The 22,320-nt window shown below is 42.2% G+C and overlaps 1 protein-coding gene across 2 annotated transcripts; it reads left to right on the top strand.

Annotated features, from left to right (window-relative positions):
- The first annotated feature begins 4,559 nt into the window (after positions 1-4,559).
- Positions 4,560-17,576, top strand: tfap2b (transcription factor AP-2 beta). Of its 2 annotated transcripts, none has more exons than XM_061704293.1 (7): positions 4,560-4,624; positions 7,199-7,654; positions 8,507-8,561; positions 10,259-10,478; positions 10,679-10,797; positions 11,444-11,585; positions 16,584-17,576. In XM_061704293.1, exons 1-7 carry the CDS (start codon positions 4,577-4,579, stop codon positions 16,864-16,866), a joined length of 1,323 nt encoding a protein of 440 aa, XP_061560277.1. In that variant the 5' UTR covers positions 4,560-4,576; the 3' UTR covers positions 16,867-17,576. The 2 variants fall into 2 exon arrangements, with proteins under 2 accessions (XP_061560277.1, XP_061560278.1); XM_061704294.1 differs by lacking the exon at positions 4,560-4,624 and adding an exon at positions 7,079-7,108.
- Positions 17,577-22,320: the final 4,744 nt, after the last annotated feature.

Below are 22,320 nucleotides of genomic sequence, written 5' to 3'. Positions count from 1 at the left end.
CTCACAGTTCTGAGGACGCGGTTTCAAATCCAGCCTCGCGTGTGTGGACTTTGCATATTCGCCCCGTGCCTGCGTGGGTTTACTCCGGTTTCCTCCCACATCCCAGTAACATGCATGGTGAGTAAATTGAAGACTCGAAATTGCACGTAAGTGCGAACGGTTGCCCTGCGACGGGCTGGCGACCGGTTCAGGGTGTCGCCCGCCCAAAGTCAGCCGGGATAGGCTCCAGCACGCCCGTGGCCCCAGTGAGTATAAGCAGCATTTAAAATGGATGGATGGGTTCAACAGTTTTTGTCACACTCTCTGCTTCAATTCAATGCACATAGTGCTGCTCATCCTAGTTTAGTTTGACAGTACACTTCAAATGAGAGTGGCAAGAAACAGCTTGAAACCCAATTTGAAGTTATTTACTAATTCTGTTGAAAAAAAAAAAACTAAAACTGGTGCTTGTTGTGACGTGAGTCGCTGCCACGATAACAGCGTTCGTATCTCAAATCAAAGCAAAAAAAATAGAGCGCAGGACAGATGGTATCTCGAAAAACTCTTAAGTTGGGTCACTCGTATCTCAAGGCACCATTGCACATTTGACCTGTAGTTAGTCACAATCAGTGGCTGCTGAGGGGGGTTGAGCCTCTGTAACAGCTGCATAAGCATGGAGCGACAGTGTATGAAGCAAGGCAGCTTTGATGGTAGCGCCAAGCAACCCACAGGAGAGAACAAATGTCAACAAACAAATATTTAAGATGCAGATAGTATATGCCCCCACCAACGAGCACACACACACACACAAATGTTATCTGAGCTACATTGGGCAAAAGTCTATTTGTTGTAATGTGTGAGAAGAACACGTAATCTGAGTGGAGGAAGTTTCCTGGCTGACCCACATTAAAATCATAAGCATGCAGCTTGATCAAAATGGGCTGAAACCAATCAATACCACTCAGCCTGAAATTCTGCAAATGGACACACTAGAATTCATTGGCATAAATGTTTGACACAACTGCTTACTTACTTACTACGTTGTACTGAAAAGTATTTAGTGTGGACAAAACCCACATAGGCATGGGGTCAACGTGCAAACTCCACACAGGAGGGCCGAATCAGAAATTCGAACCCTGAATCTGGAATCGTGAGTCAGCAAACCCTAACCACGAGCTCCAGTTCCAAATCTGTATCATATATCATATTATTAGACATTGACTCAGATTTGTTGTAGACATATCACTTATTATAGCTCGTGTTGGTCATTTATGTTATTGTTGTTAAAGACGTTATAACCTGAAAACTCCTGTTCCAATTGTGTTGCCCTCCGCCCTGACTTGAAGGCTCCTGCGGTGTTGTAGCGCCATCGTGTGGCCAGCTCAAGAACTGCAATCCCGTCTGCTCAAACGCGGCTTGAATATTATCATAATCACATATAATGAAAGCAAAAGGGCAGAACAGGTGGAAGCGAAACCTCCTCAACTCATTCGCAGTCGACGTTAAAATACACGTCAATGTGGTTAACGGCTATGAATTCAAAAAGGCACAAGAGTATATCATTTGATATAATGAATTGATATTGTGACATGTGTGGTATATGTTATGTATGCTGATACATCGTGCGTCAAAGCCCTGCAGGACAGCACCACAAACATGCCTGCAGACCTCCAGACTGTCAGGACATCTGTCATCGCTAACAGTCATATGCCCCTCCTTTGTGTGTGCGTGCGTGCGTGTGTGTGTGCGCCCGTGCGCGCGCGCGTGCGTGTGTGTGTGTGTGACAGAAAGACAGACAAAATGGATGAATGTTTGTCAGCAGGTCAATTCAGAGACGATGGCAACAGCCGTGCTTCTAAAACATTCATGTCCAATGAAGGTTGGGGAACACTGTTTTAGACAACACAAAACAGTAGAACTGCATAAGTTATGCTGAGGCCAAACCTTTAAAGCACAATTGAATAATCCATGACCAAGCTGTAGGGCACTAAGGAACATACATCACTGCACTGCAAATCTGTCGCAGTTGTCAAGTACTGATGAAGTACAGTTGTCAAGTACTGATGAAAGCACCTCATAACATGCAGCTTTAACAAAACTACACGGAAAGCTCAATTGTATGCATCTTCAATTTATTGACTCAGATCTTTGAATGAAGTTTCGAACCTGAAGAAATAAATAAATAGGAAGAACGGCGAGAGGCGGATCAGTTGACACAGGGCTGCATGAATGTTGTTGTGCCACTAGATGGTGCAGCTTATACACGTTTGAACACATCTCGTGCGCTGGAATGATACATGAATGATTGAATGGATGAAGTCAAAAGATCAACTGTGACACACTTGAGAAACATGGCCGATATTTATCACACATGAACCCATAAAGCAATATGATCATGAGGTTTAAGACTAAACTCCAATACACATGGGCAGCTCATGTAAAGAAATGGTTCGGTCCCGCTCATTTCTGTCAGCACTAAAATCAGCTACACAATGTTGGGCCTTTGTCTGTGTGCTGCAATTCCTCGCTGCCTGCAGCCGGTCACCTGTCACCACTATATTGCTATCGCTATTTTGCAGTGTTGCGGTTTTATTATATCTGACTGATTTATGCATTTGAGGTACTGCGCATGCTTCTTATGTTAGTGAGACATGAAAATGCTTTGCATGTTTCGGTCATTGTCTTACAGTATAGTTGATATCGTCAGTGTTTTCATGAACATCCATATCGCTTGTTTTGTTTGTGTTTTTATATTATTAGCTGGCATGTTAAGTGTTCTAAATAGTACCTCTCAGTGTAGGGTGTCTTCAATGTTATTTCTATTCACATGAACATTCCCTTTACTTTACTTTTTATTATTTTTCTGCATGTTCACACATGTTGAATAACCTCGTATCTTAAGCATAACACTCTGTTTTGTTTTTTTACGATGACTTTTGAACAGGGACTAGGGACTTGAAATGGAAAATATTTTTTTCCCCCCATTGAGATCAGTTTATTCATGTGCATTGCACCTGTTCAATAAACCGATAGATGAATACAAGGAAGACCTATCACCAAAACTCTAAAGTACACATTATACACATTCACACAAGGACAATAATGTTGTCGTCAGTGAACCGACCATGCGTGTTTTTACCTGGAGAACACTCACGCAAGCTTGAATTCATTTTCACAACAAACACGATCTCAATGCATTTCTCAAGTGGGCCAGGTTGGCGACCACACCGCTCACACATTAAGACTCGCAGGAGCAAACGTTCCATCAAGAACTCACCTGTAGCAGAAGAAACCGCGTACGGAACCGGGAGTCTGTGCGGAGCGGCCTTCTTCCTCAACTCTGTGATGAGATAGAGACACAAGCCGCTTAGTTCCATTTGTTTTCCTGCGGCTCTGGCCCGGGAAAAAAGAAGGGAAAAAAATCAAAACTATACTAAAATATCATGAATCAATATAATTGTGGGCCAGTATCCTCGAGGAAGATAGTGTACTGTGCATCCGTCACCCTGATGTCAATAATAATACATCTACAAGGGGACAGCAAGGGAAAGTCTTAAGAAAAATGAAGTCTTAGAGTGTGTGTTGATGCTGAGCGACGACGAATGCAGATGAGAGCGAAACGGGTCATGAGGAGTTTGACGAGGGAGTCGGGTTAACATCTGAGGAATGAGTGATGAGCACTGAAACGATACCCTGTGAGCAATTAATTCATTTCTGGAAAATCTAGTTTTTGGGTTTTTTTTTTCTGAGGTAAGAGCCATTATTCTATTTTGATTCGGACAAAGTCTTGGGCACCGAAACTGAACAACAGATGAAAAGTATGACAACAGTCCGCCTGTCATCACCAGCATGTCAGCTCATGGACAGACAGACATACAATTTCAAAAACTATAGGGGTCATTTTCACATCATTTGATCAATACCGGTAAAGACATACCCCACTGAACTTCCTTTTGAAAATCAATTCATTTGACTGATATGCGTATTCGAACTACTGGCAGTTGTTATCATTCAAGCGGCCATAACTGTTTCTTAGAAAAGCAATTCTTGAATAATATTGTTCAAACTTTTAATGCCAAAATATCTTTTAGGTGTTAGGTGTCTGAAATGAAGTTCCGTGATTTGCAACAGGTTTTCTGAAGATCTTCATTGCATTATTGGATATATAGGGGGCGGCACGGTGATCGACCGGTTAGCACATCTGCCTCACAGTTCTGAGGACCCGGGTTCAAATCCGGCCTCGCCTGTATGGCGTTTGCTTGTGGGCTTACTCCGGTTTCCTCCCACAACCCAAAAACATGCATGGTAGGTTAATTGAAGACTCTAAATTGCCTGTAGGTGCAAAGGGTTCTTTGTTTCTATGTGCCCTGCGATTGGCTGTAGAGAGTAACTCATGGAGTTTTTGTGTTGCTGCTATAGCATTTTAGAGGCTTTTCAGGGTTTCCCTGTTCATAAAGACGGATTTTATGAACAGGGAAGGGGGTGAGATAAGGAGAAGGAGGGGGAGAGAGAGAGAGAGAGAGAGAGAGCGACTGAAGGATGTGACATCTTTTTTCTCTCTTACATTCGGTTTACGGACAGCGGAGAAGCAGCGACCATGCTGTGGAAACTAGTTGAGAATGTCAAGTACGAAGATATTTACGAGGTAACGTTACCCTCCGTCATGTCGCATTTAGGTGAAATGGGATTATTAGGCATGCTTTCATTGAATGTGTTGTTTGTCTACACAGTTTTTTTTTTTTCCCCCAGGTGGTACATGTATATAAGCCTAAATAAGCTCGTAAACATGAATAGGAGGCTCCTTGGGTTATGTTGTGTGTGGATTAGAGGCATGTTTTCATTTATTAGGACCATATGGTGAAAGAAATTGGGGGAAAAAACAACAACAATATTGTTTTATGAATTAAGAATTTTTGGGAAAGGAAGTCCTTTAAGATGAAGGGGTGCTGGTGGAATTTATTGGATTTGAAACATTGCATTTTGATTCAAAGACACGAGTGTAGTCCATTGTCTATTAAACAACAGCAAAAGTTCCCATAAAGGCTCGTCGAGGCGTGTGAGCTGTATGTAAATCATTTTGGCTTTTATCCCAGAATGATAATGGGAGAAAATCGGCGAATTTCTGCAGACTGGCGGGAGAGAAAAGGGCCCCTCGGCCGAGCCCTGTGGGAGGGCCTTGTCTCGTGCCGCACATGGCCTCTCTCCCACGGCCACCGGAGTTGAAGGGAGCGCCTAATGTCATTAAACAACCCCTCCGAGGAGGGCATTGTGGAGTTTAATGCGCCGTTTGACTTGTGACACGGTTCACACGAGTCCCCCACGCGCCACGGAGTGCACGGATATAGTTCCTTTTGGTTCATATATAGGGCTGACTTCCGTTTGTCAAACTTATATCTTGGAGGGAGAACGATGTTGTCACGGAGATTCCCAGCACATTGCGTTTATTGTTCGATTCCCGTCCGCGACGCCGCTGCAAGTGGAGTAATCCCGACATATCGCGGTTCAGCGTTCGCGCCCATTTATACGGAATACCCGTACAGCGCCGTTTTTATGGGTTTTGCAGCTTTTGAAAAATACCGTGGTTTATCGAAAATATCAACATTGACAAAAATGCTCTAAAAAGTCACTTTGAACAAAATGAAAAACATTTAAGTAGGTTTGTTTTAAACCCTCCGATGCCCTCCCCCCCCCTTGGGTACTTTATCTTCGAAGGCTTCCGATAGTGAGATTAAACGGCAGAAGACGCCTAACCAGCCAGGAGAGCTCCCGGATTTGTACCGGGAAATACGGAGTTTTTCTGCCGTTGAACGATGACACGAAGGTTGAATCCCATCCATTAGACATTACCGCCTGGTAACCGCATGAACTGATTTTACAAGGATTTTTACAATTTTACAAGGATTTTTACAATTTTTACAAGGAACTCTTCTGGGATGGAAGACATAACTTCTCGTATTCGTCCTCCAAAGTCGTTGGTTTGGTAGAATAGACTTGCTCCTTTAATCATGGAACATACACAAAAAAAATTAGAAAAATATTACAACGTATGAATAAATGATAAGTATTTTGTAATAGGGAGTTACTTTTCAGGTGGCACGGTGGACGACTGGTTAGAGCGTCAGCCTCACAGTTCTGAGGACCGGGGTTCAATCCCCGGCCCCGCCTGTGTGGAGTTTGCATGTTCTCCCCGTGCCTGCGTGGGTTTTCTCCGGGCACTCCGTTTTCCTCCCACATCCCAAAAACATGCATGAATTGGACACTCTAAATTGCCTGTAGGCATGACTGTGAGTGCGAATGGTTGTTTGTTCCTATGTGCCCTGCGATTGGCTGGCAACCGGTTCAGGGTGTACCCCGCCTCCTGCCCGATGACAGCTGGGATAGGCTCCGGCACCCCCGCGACCCTAGTGAGGAGAAGCGGCTCAGAAAATGGATGGCTGGATGGATAGGCATTACCGCCACCTAGAGGTATTCATAGCACACAGGAAGTTCAATATCAAATAGTAGGTTATTTTCTGTAAATATTATACATGTTCATAATTTTTTGGGGTACATTCAAATACATTAACAATATTTTCTAAAGTGTGTTATTAATTTAAACGTGTGAGGGGTAAAATGATTTTCACAAATGTTTTGATATGGTCTCTTTTTATTGCGGATTTTGACTTTTTGCAGGGTGGGTGTGGGACGTACCACCGCGATAAACGGGGGGCGAGCTGGTGGCTGCAATATTCTTTTTCGTGGTCTTTTTGTGTTTTGGAAAACCGGCGATTGAAAACATCTCCGGCTCGTTTCCAAAGTCACTCACGGTGGCGCAAGATGCTTCTTCACTCGTGGCCTGCGTGTCGCCGGTGGGCTCCCTCGCGCATTAGTATTCGTGTAAATCTCAGTCATGAATAACAATTACACGGGTGGGGGGTGGGGGGGGGGGTGAAGGCGAGCGAAAGAGAAAGAGGAGAGAGAGAGAGAGAGAGAGAGAGAGAGAGAGAGAGAGAGAGCGAAGTGAGCCCTAGGAGGTGTTTGGAGCGGCATATGCTCGGACTCTTCTGGACTAAAAAGTTCGGGCGGTTTTGTTGTTTTAGTGAGGCTGACAGCGGTTGTCCAGATGTTAGTTCATTCTTACTGCACTGCGGTGAGTGTCTGCTGATGGTTATTGTTTGGTTTGGGCTTTTGGTTGTTGTTGTTTGAATGAGCTCAAAGGAATTTTGTGTGCTCCCTCAAGGACCGCCACGACGGCGTCTCGAGCCACAGCTCGCGCCTGTCCCAGCTGGGTTCGGTCTCCCACGCCGGGCCCTACTCCAGCGCGCCGCCCCTCTCCCACGCCCCGTCGTCGGACTTCCAGCCTCCCTACTTCCCGCCGCCGTACCAGCCGCTCGCCCACTACCAGAGCCAGGACCCCTACTCCCACGTCGGCGACCCGTATTCCCTGAACTCTCTGCACCAGAGCCAGCAGGGCGCATGGGGGGCGCGGCAGCGGCAGGACGGGGAGCGGATGGACAGCTCGTCTTTGCTGGCCCAGCCTCGGGCCTCGCTGCCGCAGTTGCCCGGGCTGGACCCGCGGCGGGACTACGGTGGGGTGAGGCGGCCCGACGTGCTGCTGCACGCCGCTCATCCGGGACTGGAGCCCGGAATGGGCGACGGACTGTTGCACGGACTACACGGCATGGAGGATGTGCAGGTGAGTCCAAGGACAGCATGGCAATTTCTCCACATGCCCTATCAAACCTTTTTATTTCCGGGGGGTCGGGGGGGTTGTATATTGTCAATTAGTTTTTTATTATTCGAGTACAGGTGTCACAAAACCTCAAAAGACCTTTGGGGGGGGGGGGGGGGACCAACAACAACGAATAGTCAATTTCCTCAAATACTAAAACAATTGAACATGGGCCAAAAAAAAATAGGAATGAGGTTTGATACGTTTTATTATTCATGCCAGGATCAAATAAATTGTTAATATTCGAGAGGGGTCAGAAGTCATGCCCCCTCAGGGTTGACCCTTGAAATAATGCAGCTATGGTGTGACCCAAAAGGGCCCAAGGCTGAGAGCAGGGGCCACAACATGCATGCCAGACAGACACTCTGCTCTCAAATCAACCACAGTTTCATAGACTTGCTTGAAATGTGCAGCTGCTTTATTACACACCGAAAATGTTATCTTTACAGTCACAATTTTGGGCTGCAGAAACAAAAATGGATCTTTTTTTTTTTTTATCGTTAGGGTCATTGCTGAAAGTGACTTTTAAAAATAAATGTGAAGCCATGAAAACTGGTGAATTTGGAATAAATTGACGGAAACTGAGTTTATCATGTTACTCTTTTTTTCTATTTTTGGTCACGAGACTTATTTTCACTTTCAGGCCGATAAATAATCAATGTCAAACTATATTTCATGACCATGGAAATATGAGTGAATTCACTTAAAACACCCAAAGCTTAATCACGTGTAACATTTAAGTGGCCTATTACAGTGTGAACTGTCTTCATACAATAAGCTTATAACGATGGTTTGTATCTGTCTTGGTACTGACAGACAATTGACGACACCAACGGAACCAGCATACTGGATCAATCTGTAATTAAGAAAGGTAAACTATATGCATGTCGCTCACGTGTGGATATTTTAAATGATGCTTATTTTGTATTGCTGAATCTATTTTAAGATTGTTTAGACGTAGAATGAGACAGGGTGGCATCACTGATTGGGCACAACAGGTTCACATGTACCATGAAAAAAATAAAAATAAAAAATCGAACATCAAATATTGAAAAAAAAAATGTACAGCTTTGACACAATTGTAGTAATTAAACCATATTGTTTTTGTGGCTATATAGCGCGGGTGTAGAACTGCATAACATCACTTTCGAGTATTTTGCTGACCTAATTTAGCTATGACTATAAGATATTGCAAATCGAACATAGCTTTGGCAGTGTCATAATTTAGCATTATTGACTCTGTAATGCCAGATTTGGATTTTTTTCCCCATACAAGATCTTTGTATTGCACTATAGGTGTACCTAATGAGGTGACCAGTGAGCGTTTTTCTTATTGTTGGTAACACGATGATGACTAGGGACCAAAATGATTCAGGCACTCTATTACTGGAAAGCATTAAAGTGCATTTCCCGTCATAAAATAATAATAATAAAAAAAACAAAAAACACCGCAGTTGTTCCTGCTCAGTGGCTCCAGGTTGGGGGGCCTGTAAAGCGGGATAACGACCCCCGCTGCCGCCGCGCGTGCAGGCGAGCCGCTGATGATGTGCAATGATTCAGTTGCGGGATGTTGAGTGACTGAGCTCCCCGCGGGGCATTTAAGCCGCTGATGTAATAAATGGCACCGCTCACGGAGATCTCGTGAGCTCGTTTTGAGCTAATCTGCAGTATTATCCCCCGTGGAGCTATCAAAAAAAAAAATATAATAATCACACTGGCCCCGTGCGTGCATGGCTGAGCTGCAGCGGCGTTTTTAACGCATATAGTGTGAGCATTATCATGAATGGAACAAAAAAAAAAAAAAAAGATGAGGGAGCGCCCAAGTGCCTCTGGTGGCCGCGCATATGGAGCGAACGGCTTGGAGGTCGATCACGAGATTGGGGAGAGCGATCCAATCAGCAATCGATAATATTCTAACCAGAACGTCGCGACACTTTCAATAAGAGCAGACGCCCTGCGCGTGGCCGATGCCGGGAGGCCTCATGAACGCGCCTGTTTTGATCGGGAGAAGATTGACATATTTATTTGAACCGAATACACCAAATTCATGACCCGAATACACTCGGCGGCCACAGCGTTAGATTAAATCACATAAATACTGAAAATGATGCCTTGACAAAACTAATAATGATCAGATTTGATTAACACTGTTAGTTTGCAGTAACTGCACTAAATTAGCTATGTCTAGTACTTTGCTTGCCCAATTTATTTCAATCACCCAAATATTAGAAACAGCTTTTATTCATTTGCAATGGTGTCGGGCTGCAATGGCACACAGCTGCGCACATATGAATATATTGAATAAAGTTCCTTATATGTTTAAATAATACTTCTTCACTCTGGATAAAAATACAATTCTACATATTAAAATCATTTTTAAAAAAATGAGATCAGACCCATTTGAATTGTTTATAATTACATTTCAACTTAGCATTGTCATCTATGAAAAGACAGTAGATATATTTTTTAAATGTAGCGCTTGTATTGGATCTCACTTATACCAAACGACTCATTGGAAAAAAAATAAAAACATAATAATAACCCCCCCCCCCCCCCCCACCCTCTTAGTACCCATGCCACACAAGAACATCGGCTCGTTGATGCTGGGCAAGGACGGCCTGATCGGCGGAGTCAGCGTCAACATCAACGAACTGTTCTGTTCGGTGCCGGGTCGGCTGTCCCTGCTCAGTTCCACCTCCAAATACAAAGTGACCGTCGGGGAGGTGCAGAGGAGACTTTCGCCGCCCGAGTGCCTCAACGCATCCTTATTGGGGGGCGTGTTGAGAAGGTACACACACACACACACACACACACACACACACACACTTATGCAACGTCTCTGGAGACACTTTGGAACACACGCACACACACACACACACGCGCGCGCACACGCACACACTCACAAGTATCCCTTGTGTCATCCTCTAAAAGACATCCATTGCGCATGCATGCTGTGTATCCAAATGTGTGCCCTTCCATTTTGGACAGAGCAAAGTCCAAAAACGGTGGGAGATGCCTGAGAGAAAAACTAGAGAAGATTGGACTGAATTTACCTGCTGGGAGGCGCAAGGCTGCCAATGTCACGTTGCTGACGTCACTCGTAGAAGGTGATTATTCAAATCATTATTTTCACTGGAAATATTTGTTTCCCAAAAGGGCGTGGCTTCAGTCGCCAGTTTTAGTTACATCATATCAAATCAATTCCGATCTTTGATAATATTAATAATAATAATAATAATAATTTGAATTGAACTGGGATTGACTCGCATTATTCTTCATGAATCATTCTCGCACATTCAACGGGTGGAAACATAACAGTTTTATTTTATTAGTAAATTACAAATAGTCGAGAAAAGAAAACTATTAACTAGTTTTAACCCCACTGAAAAATAGCACTTACTTTTTTTGGTTGCACATGATTAAAATGTGGTCAAATGACGTCATTTCCTTTTTTCTCGAAAATAATAGAACAACATGTTAGTTTATCCTTGTTCGAATTACCTAAATTGAAATCTTTTTTTTTTTTTTGAATGATTTAGCATCAATTAATTACAAACTCACACGAAACAAACACCAAAGTGGGCTTTGCATTTGATGCACGTGAATGTTGGAAGTTACAAAACGGAGAAGGAGAAGAAGAAGTAGAAGAAGAAGAAGAAGAAAAAGAAGAAGAAAAAACAAATAGCCCCACATACATCACATTGTTTGCAGCAATTGGTTGCGGTGCGCATGATCCACGCTGACTCTCCGCAGGCGAGGCCGTGCACCTTGCCCGGGACTTCGGCTACATCTGCGAGACGGAGTTCCCCACCAAAGCCGTGAGCGAGTACCTCAACCGGCAGCACGCGGATCCCAACGAGCTGCACACGCGGAAAAACATGCTGCTGGCCACCAAGTGAGTTTGATGGAGCGTTTGATTGGATTCCTCCTCGTTGTCTTTTATGGCCACTCTGCTGTTCGCCTTGTCCTCGTAGACAGGTCTAACACCACATTCCGAACCATTCAAATATTAAAATAAATAAAAAATTATATATATATATATATATATATATATATATATATATATATATAATATATTGTAGCTCAGCGTGCTTCCTCACTTGTGAATGTCCCACAGCCTGAGAAACACATTGTTGCCGTTCCATTTGAATGACATAACTGCACACGTTGGGGTGGAAAAAAAAAGGGCATTCATCACCTCCAAATGGGGGAATTTGCGGTTGGAGGAATTAGTGAGAAATTAAATCCTCCCTTGATTTTCCAGGGCCCTCAATGGTCCCCTTCTTAAAGAATGGCCTGAGGGAGCCAAGCCTGCCATGCTGAGGTCCATTCTGGCGCACTCAGCATGTCAATGACATTTGGATATGATAGTTGGATATGGTTTTAACCTGGTATAAAATATCATGTTGGATGTTAGAAAATATCACCAGCTAATGCAAGAATTCTGCATTAAACCTCCTATCGGCTACCTGAAAATAGCTTTAAAATGAGCATATTTTATTTCCGGCAAATGTCAGCCTAAGATTAGAACGAGCCGCACAGTTTAGTGTCTTTAAAAGATTCCTTTTCAGGAAACCTTTTAGCTCGATGTTTGACCTTGAACATTTTGGTAAGACCAGTACAGCTCAGTGACATTTGAAAATACAAGCTCAGAGGTTGTTAATGTGTATTTGACCCCTGCTTCTTGTCTTAGATGCAATCGCCATGTAAAGTTACTTATAATAATCCATTTTATGGCCATTATACATTGGAAATGAATGCAGGATCTTATTACCTTTAGCAACTGCGCAGCAATGGCTGCTTAAAAGAAGCAAGACCATCAGTATAGGACTGAGTCAGATGTACTGATTTTGTTGCTGTCTCTGTTTCACTCAAAAAGGTCAAATACCATTCATCAGATATATACACCGTCTCTTTATTCTCATGTATTCTACCACCAAAAATATTTAGGTTATGTATTTTATTATTATTTTTTAATGATCAAAAGTATTTGGTCATAATCCAACATTTGCCCTGTAGAAACACAACTGAGTGCAAATGTACACAACCGCAGTGGCCCACTCTACAAATATGGCAGACACAGTGCAGACAAATGGTTTATACTGCCCAAAAAGCAAAACATTTCAATGCCTGTCGGGGTTAATATTAAGACATGTAATTATATAAATATCTTCAAAGTCAGCAAACGAAATACAAAAACAATCAAATATTTTTTTTTTTTAGAATCGATTACCATATTATATTTTGTCGCGTAATCAAGTAATCGCCCCTAAAATATATATATAGTTCATTTTATTTATTTATTTATTTTGACTACTTACATGCATTTTATTCTCATTTTGGAGGGCTGGACTTCTATGCTTAAACTGCTTATGTTGGTGCTGAGTGTATGGCATAAACGCCGTACAGAATTTGAGACAAAAAAATCAGCCTTTGCTAAATGGTTAGCATTTGCGATTCGCACGGGCGTGCTAACTACTGCTACCATTATATGTATAAAAACACACTAACTACCATTCAGCTCACTCATACATCATGTTATATGTACATTACACATCTAATAGTGTCTTAAAAATCACTTACAGACGCTCCTCTGTCATTTTTGTCAATGTTTTTCACGGGCCCAACTGCGCGTCCGTCTGCAACAAATGTCCGTGCGGTAAACATGGACAGTGGACAAATGGTTCCGGGAGGGTTCCGGGCTGCCCAAATATTCTTTTTAAAATATTTTTTATTGCCTCGGGGCAGAAATCTTCGCATCCACCAATGTTTTGGGTTGATTTTGCCATTTGTTTCCACAGCCCTACACAAAAATAAGTAAAATTAGATGATAACTCACTAAAAATAAGTGGATTCTTGTCTAATTGTTAGTAAATTCTCATGTGTGCTTGGTGCTCAGTATGGCTGACGTGCTTGCCGGTGGATGTTTGATCCTCAGATGTCAACCTGCACCACTATACTGTACTATGTGTTGGTGGTGCCTCTTGGAAATTCATTATTTATCAGTGAAGTGTTTCAAGTCATCAGAAAACAACAGTGAAGGCCTAAAGTGTAGCCCGGGGTGGAGGCTCCTTCTCTCTACTCAACTAACCCCAGCTGGGCTCGGCCTGCCTCGTCTGTCACTCATTTGCTGTAGTGCTGCCCTTAGGCCCGTGTAGTGCACGTGTGTGTGTGTGTGTGTGTGTGTGTGTGTGTGTGTGTGTGTGTGTGTGGTGGCGCGGGGTTGGGGGGTGGCGGGGGTCTACAGAGATACCTTGAATACAAATTGGGCCCAAAACCAGACAATGATATTATTAAATTTAATGTCAATGGCAAAAACCTATTGATTGCCCTCATATTAAGGCCTTACATACCACTTTTTACTTGTGCAATTGTTTTACAGCCATTGCCATTTGCTATTGTTTCAAATGTTAAACTGGCGGTCCCGTTTGTTGCAATAAGCTTTATTATTTGATGTGTTGAGAACATTCAGACACGTAGCGATACCGTACGTCACATTCACAATCGTAAGCATCTTTGCACTGCATGATATAAATATTGCACGACAATTAGTACATGACTCAGAGAATGAAAGGTCAGCTCAGATCAAATGTTGTCTTTTGAAAAAATGTCACAACAAAATGGAAGAAAGAGATTGCATTTTTGGCCCGTTGACAATTAACGCATTGTTTTTGTGATCCAAATGAAACTGTGACCTGTGTTCTGCAAGTATCAAACATCTCTGGAAGACGCAGGAAACCGACGACAATGTATAACAATAATGTGCCCTAATAACTAAAACACAAAATATGGCAAATGATAGCTTTTGTAATAACACCTATGCAACAATGTTTGTGGGCTATGATTGCCTCCAAAATTCTTGCTATATCATGTTGCGTTCATCTTTTTGCTTCGGAGTGTATTTAAAAAGCTCTCCAGAGAAAACATATACGAGATGAAACAGAAGACAGGTATTGGCAAAGTTTGTTCGAGTACAAGGCAAACTTCAATATCTGAACATTAAAAAAAACAAACCAAAAAAAAAAAACACAATAATGTCACATTAACAAAACAGAGGAAGAGTGCTCAGCATGTGATGTGTTTGTACAACAAATCAACACCATTTTAAAACGGAAGGGGAAAATAAAGTGAAATATTCCTGGCACGGTGTCAGTTGCAAATGTTTACACGGTGTAGCTTTTGCAAACACAAATAAGGCACACTTTAAATCAACATCTGCTTTTCAGAGATCCACTAACAAACTGCTTTTGATTTCTACTCTGATATGATTTAGCAGTGGCATAGCTCAAGCGCCCTAAAAATGTCTTGTGCACCCCCCAAAAAAATGTTTTGGTTATTTGTGATTATTCCACTGCGATTGGCTGGCAACCAGTTGAGGGTGTGCCCCGCCTCCTGCCCGATGACAGCTGGGATAGGCTCCAGCACGCCCGCGACCCTAGTGAGGAGAAGCGGCTCAGAAAATGGATGGATGGATGATGATTATTCCAAAATGTACGTGTTTTAGACCCCCGACATTGATCTTAAGCACCCATGAACATTTTGGTCGAGTGCGACAACATTTTGATTGGAGTATTAAAAGCAACAGTTATAGATATAAGCAAAAACTTATCATGGGAGGATATGGGTCATTTACATATAGTTTGATCAATAACGGTAAAGATAATCCCCACTGACTTTCCTCTTGAAAATCACTTCATATTCTTGATAGGCGAATGACAATTATTGTCAGTTGTTACCAATCAATCGGTAATAATTGTTCATCTAAGTAATATTATTCAAACTTTTAATAGCAAAATGTCTTCACCGTTTTGTGGCCCAAATGAAGTTTCACGATGAGCAACATGTTTTTCTGAAGACGCTAATTACATTTTTGGATCCCGTTGCTTAATATGCCTTTTCCATGAAAACTAATGCAGATGCATCTCGGTGTCTTCAGAGCTCCTTATTTTGGTTCTTTGACAAATTGTCCATCGTTGTCACTCCGGCTCTCTTTACCGTTAACGCCACTCGAGGGAGCCTCATTGTGTTGTTGCAATACACCAGAGGGATCTGTGAGATGAAGCGCCAGCATGAGGACCGCCATTTTGCGTTCACGCAATAGCAGGCAGCAAAAATAAATAGCGTTATTTATGAGATATGGACGAATTAATGAAAGTGTCAGAACTATTGCATGTCCATCCATCCATCCATTTTCTGAGCCGCTTCTCGTCACGAGGGTCGCGGGGGTGCTGGATTTGGTTGCCAGCCAATCGCAGGGCACATACAAACATACAACCATTCGCACTCACAGTCACACCTACGGGCAATTTAGAGTCTCCAATTCATGCATGTTTTTGGGATGTGGGAGGAAACCGGAATGCCCGGAGAAAACCCCCGCAGGCACGGGGAGAACATGCAAACTCCACACAGGCGGGGCCGGGGATTGAACCCCGGTCCTCAGAACAGTGAGGCAGACGCACTAACCAGTCGTCCACCGTGCCGTCACTACTGCATGTCTTTACCGTTATTGCAATTGTGTAAAGAGAAGATTGTAATGGCTTGAATGAGTAGTTGGGATTATTTATGCACTTGTATCCGCAGAGTTTAAAGCGCAACACATGTAAATTGTGCAACTCGGGATTTTGATGAATGTTTACATGTTTTCCGTTATGCACTTTTGTCCTCACCGTTATGTGTATTTCAGTGGGCTACCACCATTTACATAATGGAAAATAGGACTCTAAGCGTGGCTGTTTCAGCATGGGAGTCATTTACCCATATAAAAGCAAAGTGGCGTCAAAAATGTTGTGTCTTTACTGTTATTGATCAAATTGTATGCAAATAACCCGCAAGTAATATCAGTCTACAAAAGGTCTTTCCCCACCTGACGTATTATTGCTTGTCTTCCCTACAGACAGCTGTGTAAGGAGTTCACAGACCTGCTGGCCCAGGACAGGACTCCCCTGGGCAACTCGAGGCCCACCCCCATCCTGGAGCCCGGCATCCAGAGCTGCCTCTCTCACTTTTCCTTCATCACGCACGGCTTCGGTTCGCCCGCCATCTGCGCTGCGCTCACAGCTCTCCAAAACTACCTCACCGAGGCCCTCAAAGGACTCGACAAGATGTTTCTCAACAATCCTCCAAACCGGCACGGCGACAACAAGGCCGGCGATAAAGACGAAAAGCAGCGGAAATGAACCAGACGTTACATTGTCACTTGCAGCTTTACGCTACTGAGACTGACGTGCCGCACGCAGGCCTGCATGAGGACGAAGGGGACGAAGAACTCCAGACACACCGAAGGATTGTTCACCTGCGTTACCTTCTTCCGCTGCCCCGGGGACATGCTGGTGGCGGCGTTACATCCATTTTGCTCCCCGTGTCGGTTTCCAGACCGAGGTGCTGCGTGCAGCAGTAGACATTGTGTGTGCGCTTGTGTTTGTCTTCACGCAACAAAAGCAAAAGCATCGTGAGTACAAAGACAGGTAATGAGATATCTATCTGTGAAACAGATAGGTTTGGTAACTACACACAAATACAAGGTGATGGGGGCTTATTTATGCGTGTACATATTTATTTATATTAATTTAAAAGGTTGATTTTGTAAATAGGTGCCAACTATTTTGGAGTAGGCCTATTTATCTGTGATCTGATCTTTGTGAGTCGCCAGTGGGTGGGGGTGGGGACAGTAAGGACTCATCCAGTGTTTTTCTGTTCTTATAGAGCTGTTGTCATGGTGCTGATGATCGGTAGACATGCTTTGAATTGTCCTGTGCTTTCATTTCTATCACATTGATAATAAACCATGTGTTTTATTATGAGAGGTATGCCGAAGTTACCCTTCCTCCATGAAAACGGGACACTTGTAACTGAAAAAGCAAAGCACAATATTCATCACACCAGTCTAATCGGGTAATATCTCCGATGCAAGAGATTGAAGTAGTGTATAGTTCATGATGAGTAAAGTTCTTTCATTCATCTCTGCTTTCGGAAATTGTGACGCATTTCGGCTCTTGGGCACAGAAATATTTACTGATTGACTCTCGTTAAAAATTGAACATGTGCAGTAACGCCTCTTCAATGCGATATATATATATATATATATATATATATATATATATATATATATATATATTGTATTAAATACCCGCTGTTATATTATCCTGCAATAATGATCCACTTGCAATTGTTGAAAGGCGCCGTTCATTAGGATCACAGCATGCATGGCCTAACAATAGCTCTCCCATAATGTTTGCGCATGCGCAAATCTTCTTATTTTATCAACATTCTTAGTACATACCACTTCACCTTTTACTATACCTACCACACAGATGTCAAACAATCATTCTGCAAGGAAGAAGAATATCAACTTTGCATATTTGAGCTCAAACATTAAATTCAATTCAATGATCAAAGTCGGAGAAAGTAATGTAGACAGAACATTCAAATGAAACTGATTTTAAACATTTCAGTGTTCTAACAGACAACTCCATTTGAAATGCTCATATATTAAATCTGCGCCTTATCCAAGACACCAAATCGTTCTGATTGCTATTTCTGAGGGAATTGCAATAACAATTCCCTCAGAAATAGCATGTTCTTGAAAAAGAAATAAGAGAGAAAGAAGAGATGCTTCTGCCAAGCCATAAGTACTCCAAAAGAACCTTGAAGGGGTTGTTCATCAATGTATCCCACTGGGCATCCTCCTGTTATTATGATACACTATCATGGACATGTACGATAACAGTTGAAAGTTCAACGAAAAAATGTCCACTTAGCAGGTCAGCTGCATGTGAAACTGTCCGGTCACCGCAAGGTGAAAATGTATCGCAACTGCTGTGATTGAATACTGATATGTTATTCGTCATGACTTACATGACTGTGTTACAGCAGAAAGCAACCCCGCCCCACAACACAGGTTATTATAAGCAGTTCAAGTGTTTTTTGGCAAACAATAGCACTTTTAACTAAAACAATACCAACACAAGTACTGGTAATAATAGACCAGATACTGGTATTTTCATCATGCAAGGAGGCTGCAATGTATTCCAGAGCATGCACACAGCAGGATGGATTCCAGGGAGATAATTGGCTGCATTCTCGAGGCCTCTCACTCGCACGTGCGCAAGGGGAAAGGAATTGTGCCTTGCGGGCCTTCTTCTGTGTTGGCTATCTTCTCCTGTGCTGGCTATATCTCGCAATGTGCTAATGATGAGAGAGCACGTGACGCACGGATTTGAGCAGACAGAGAGAGAGATTTTGCTTTTGAAATCAACTTTATTGGGCATCTTTTTAAAATTGTGCTCAAGGTAAATGGCCACAAAAATAAAATATTTTAAAAAACACGAGTGGTGGGGTTCGAGGGGGAGCCTGGGGCTGAGTGTGACCCGTGAAGTGGAACGCTGCGTGACGCAGGTGCAGAGTTCAGTACCCGCATGTCCGCAAGCAATTCCCATTCAACAAAAGGAGAAGCTACTGAGGATCAGTGGCTAAACAACAAAGAGGTTGGCTGGCTGCAACAATATACGTCAATAAGACGGGCATGACCTTATGATGTATTATTAAGTCTCAAGATAAAAAAACAAAAAAACATTTGGACCATTTTACAAATGTTATTGAACAAAGTATTTTTCCAAACAAAATACTTTTTTCAGTCTTTTCCAGACTAAATCATAGTCATTTCATGGAAAAGGTTCTCTTTTAAATTCACTTGTTAAAATACAACTTTATATCCCTGTCAAACCTTGTCTTTTATATCGTAATATTAGGAATCTACCTTGGAAAAATACAACTGTATTCTTGTAAGATTTTTTTTTTTTTTGTCAATTCCAATAAAGTTGGGGCATTGTGTAAAATGTAAATAAAACAGAATACAATGATTTGCAAATCTTTTTCAACCTATATTCAACTGACTACACTATAAAGACGAGATATTTAAAGTTCAAACCGATAAACTTGATTGTTTTTTGCAAATATTCATTTTGAATTTGATGCCTGAAATAAAAAAAACTGGGACAGGGACAACAAAAGACTGGGAACGTTGAGAAATGCTCAAAAACACCTGTTTTGAACATTCTACAGGTGAACAGATTAACTGGAAACAGGTGTCATTATTGTGTACTAAAGGAGGATCCTAGAAAAGCTCAGTTACGCACAAGCAAGGATTGGGCTTCGCCATAGTTTGAGAATAGCGTTTCTCGGCGTACAACTGCAGGGAATTTAGGTATTTCATTATTTACGGTCCATAATGTCATAAAAAGATTCAGAAAATCTGGACAAACCTCTGCACGTAAGCGGCAAGACCAAAAACCAACATTGAAAGCCGGTGACCTTCGATCCCTCAGGTGGTACTGCATTAAAAAATTGCATCACTGTGTAAAATGACATTGCCACATGGGCTCAGGAACACTTCAGAAAACCATTGTCAGTTAACACAGTTCGTCGCTACGTCTACAAAAGCAAGTTAAAACTCTACCAAGCAAAGCCAAAGCCATATATCAACACCATTCAGAAACGCCTCCGGCCTCTCTGGGCCTGAGCACATCTCAGATGGACTGACGCAAAGTGGAAAAAAATTCTGTGTTCTGACGAGTCTGCATTTCAAATTTCTTTGGGGAAATCATGGACATCGTGTCCTCCGGGCCAAAAGAGAAAAGGACCATCTGCAAAGTTCAAAGGCCAGCATCTGTGATGGTATGGGGTGAGAGTTAACTTGCACATCTGTGAAGCCACCATTAATGATTAAAGGTACATACAGGTTTTGGAGCAAAATAGTGGATGCTGCCATCCAAGCAACATCTTTTCAGGGACATGCTTGCTTATTTCAGAAAGACAATGCCAAGCCACATTCTGCACGTTACAACAGTGTGACTTCATAGTAAACGAGTGTGAGTACCAGACTGGCGTGCCAGCAGTCCAAACCTGTCTACCATTGATAATGGCACATTATGAAGCAGAAAATACGACAACACCCCGGACTGTTGAACAACTGAAGTTGTACATCAAGAAAGAATGGGGAAAAACACCTACAAAGCTTCAACAATTACTGTCCTGAGTTTGCAAATGCTTACTGAGTGTTTGTAAAAAGACACGTGATGTTGGTAAATATGCACCTGTCCCATCTTTTTTTGGAATGTATTGCAGGCATCGAATTAAAAATGAGTGCATATTTGCAAAGAAAACAATACAGTTAATCAGTTTGAAGATTAAATATCTTGTTTTTGTAGTGTATACAATTGAATATAAGTAGAAAAGGTTTCGCAAATCATTGTGTTCTGCTTTTATTTATGTTTTACACAATGTCCTGACTTCACGGGAATTGGAGTTTGTACAAGACTCCTTTGTTCTCATAACGATTACAACTTTTTTTTTTTTTTTTTTTTAAATACTAGCTTATTGTCATAACATTCTTTTCTCTAATTGGTTATTGAAGCAATACTACTTCTTTTCGTCAAAACTAGGCAACTTTTTAAATTCCTATGGCATTTGAGTGTATATGTGGTCGGTTGTTTAATTGGCATTAAGGTAATGCGGGTGATACTTGGAAAAATGTCTTGAATATAAGAGGTCCCTGGAACCAAAAAGTTTGAGAACCCCTGATCGAAACCCTTCCACTGGTGCTCCGGCTGTATGTTTAGGGTCACTTTCCTGCCGAAAGTTGAACTTCTGCTCCATTCTCCAGTTTTTTGCCGACTGCGACAGGTTTCTCCATATTTGGCTCTCTCCGGCTTCCCGTCACTCGGCCCACCTTTGATGTCCATGCTGAAAAAAAGCATCCTCACAGCAGGATGTTGTCACCCCCATGTTTCACAGTAGGCATGGTGTCTTCAGGGTGTTGACAGAATTCATTTTTGGCCACACGTGGCATCTTGCATTTTGGTCTGAGCATGTTTGCTGTTTCCCCGACATGGCTTTTGGCAAACTGTAAACGGGACTCCTTATGGCTTTTTCCTTTCTTCTTGCCACTCTCGCATACGACTGATAGCTGTCCTGTGGACAGATTCTCCCAAATGAACAGTGGATCTCTGTAGATCCTCCAGTGTTACGATGGGCCACTTGGATGCTTCTCTGATCGACGTTTTCCTTGCCCAGCTGTCATTGTGGGTGGACGGACGTTTCTTGGTAGGTCTGCAATTGTGCCATGGTCCATTATCCGGTCTGCTGTGGAATATAAAAAGAAATACAACCTCCGTGGAACTGTCAGAAAAAGCCACTGAAAGTTACTGCAAAAAAGCTCATTGTAAACAATTATCACACTTGTGTTTGATCATTGCGTCGTATTTTTCATATATTAATTATGGCTCTCAGAAGACTTCGTAAAAAAGAGATTCCTGATAGGAGAAACCACTGAACTGGGGATCCGAATCAGTTTTGCATTATGTTCAATCTCTGAGCTTAGATCATAACTACCCCAGTAGTGCGAGAAACGATATTACAAAAATGTATGTTGAACCTGTGAGTCACAATAAGTGCATAAAGGTTATATAAAGCAAAAAAAAAAAAAAAAAAAAATTGAACTAGAATAGATACTGTCCGGTATTTATAATATTTCTATAAAGAATCTATATTATAGAAGAAATTACGTCTCATCCACTTTGAGGTTCTGAAACTAGTAGCTGAAATAGATTCTTCAATTAATGATCCAAAAATCC

This window comes from Phycodurus eques, chromosome 18, assembly GCF_024500275.1.
Source record: "Phycodurus eques isolate BA_2022a chromosome 18, UOR_Pequ_1.1, whole genome shotgun sequence".
NCBI classification, from domain to species: Eukaryota; Metazoa; Chordata; class Actinopteri; order Syngnathiformes; family Syngnathidae; genus Phycodurus; species Phycodurus eques.
The sequence above is the reverse complement of the archived record's forward strand: the minus strand, read 5'-3'. Positions and strand labels throughout refer to the sequence as shown.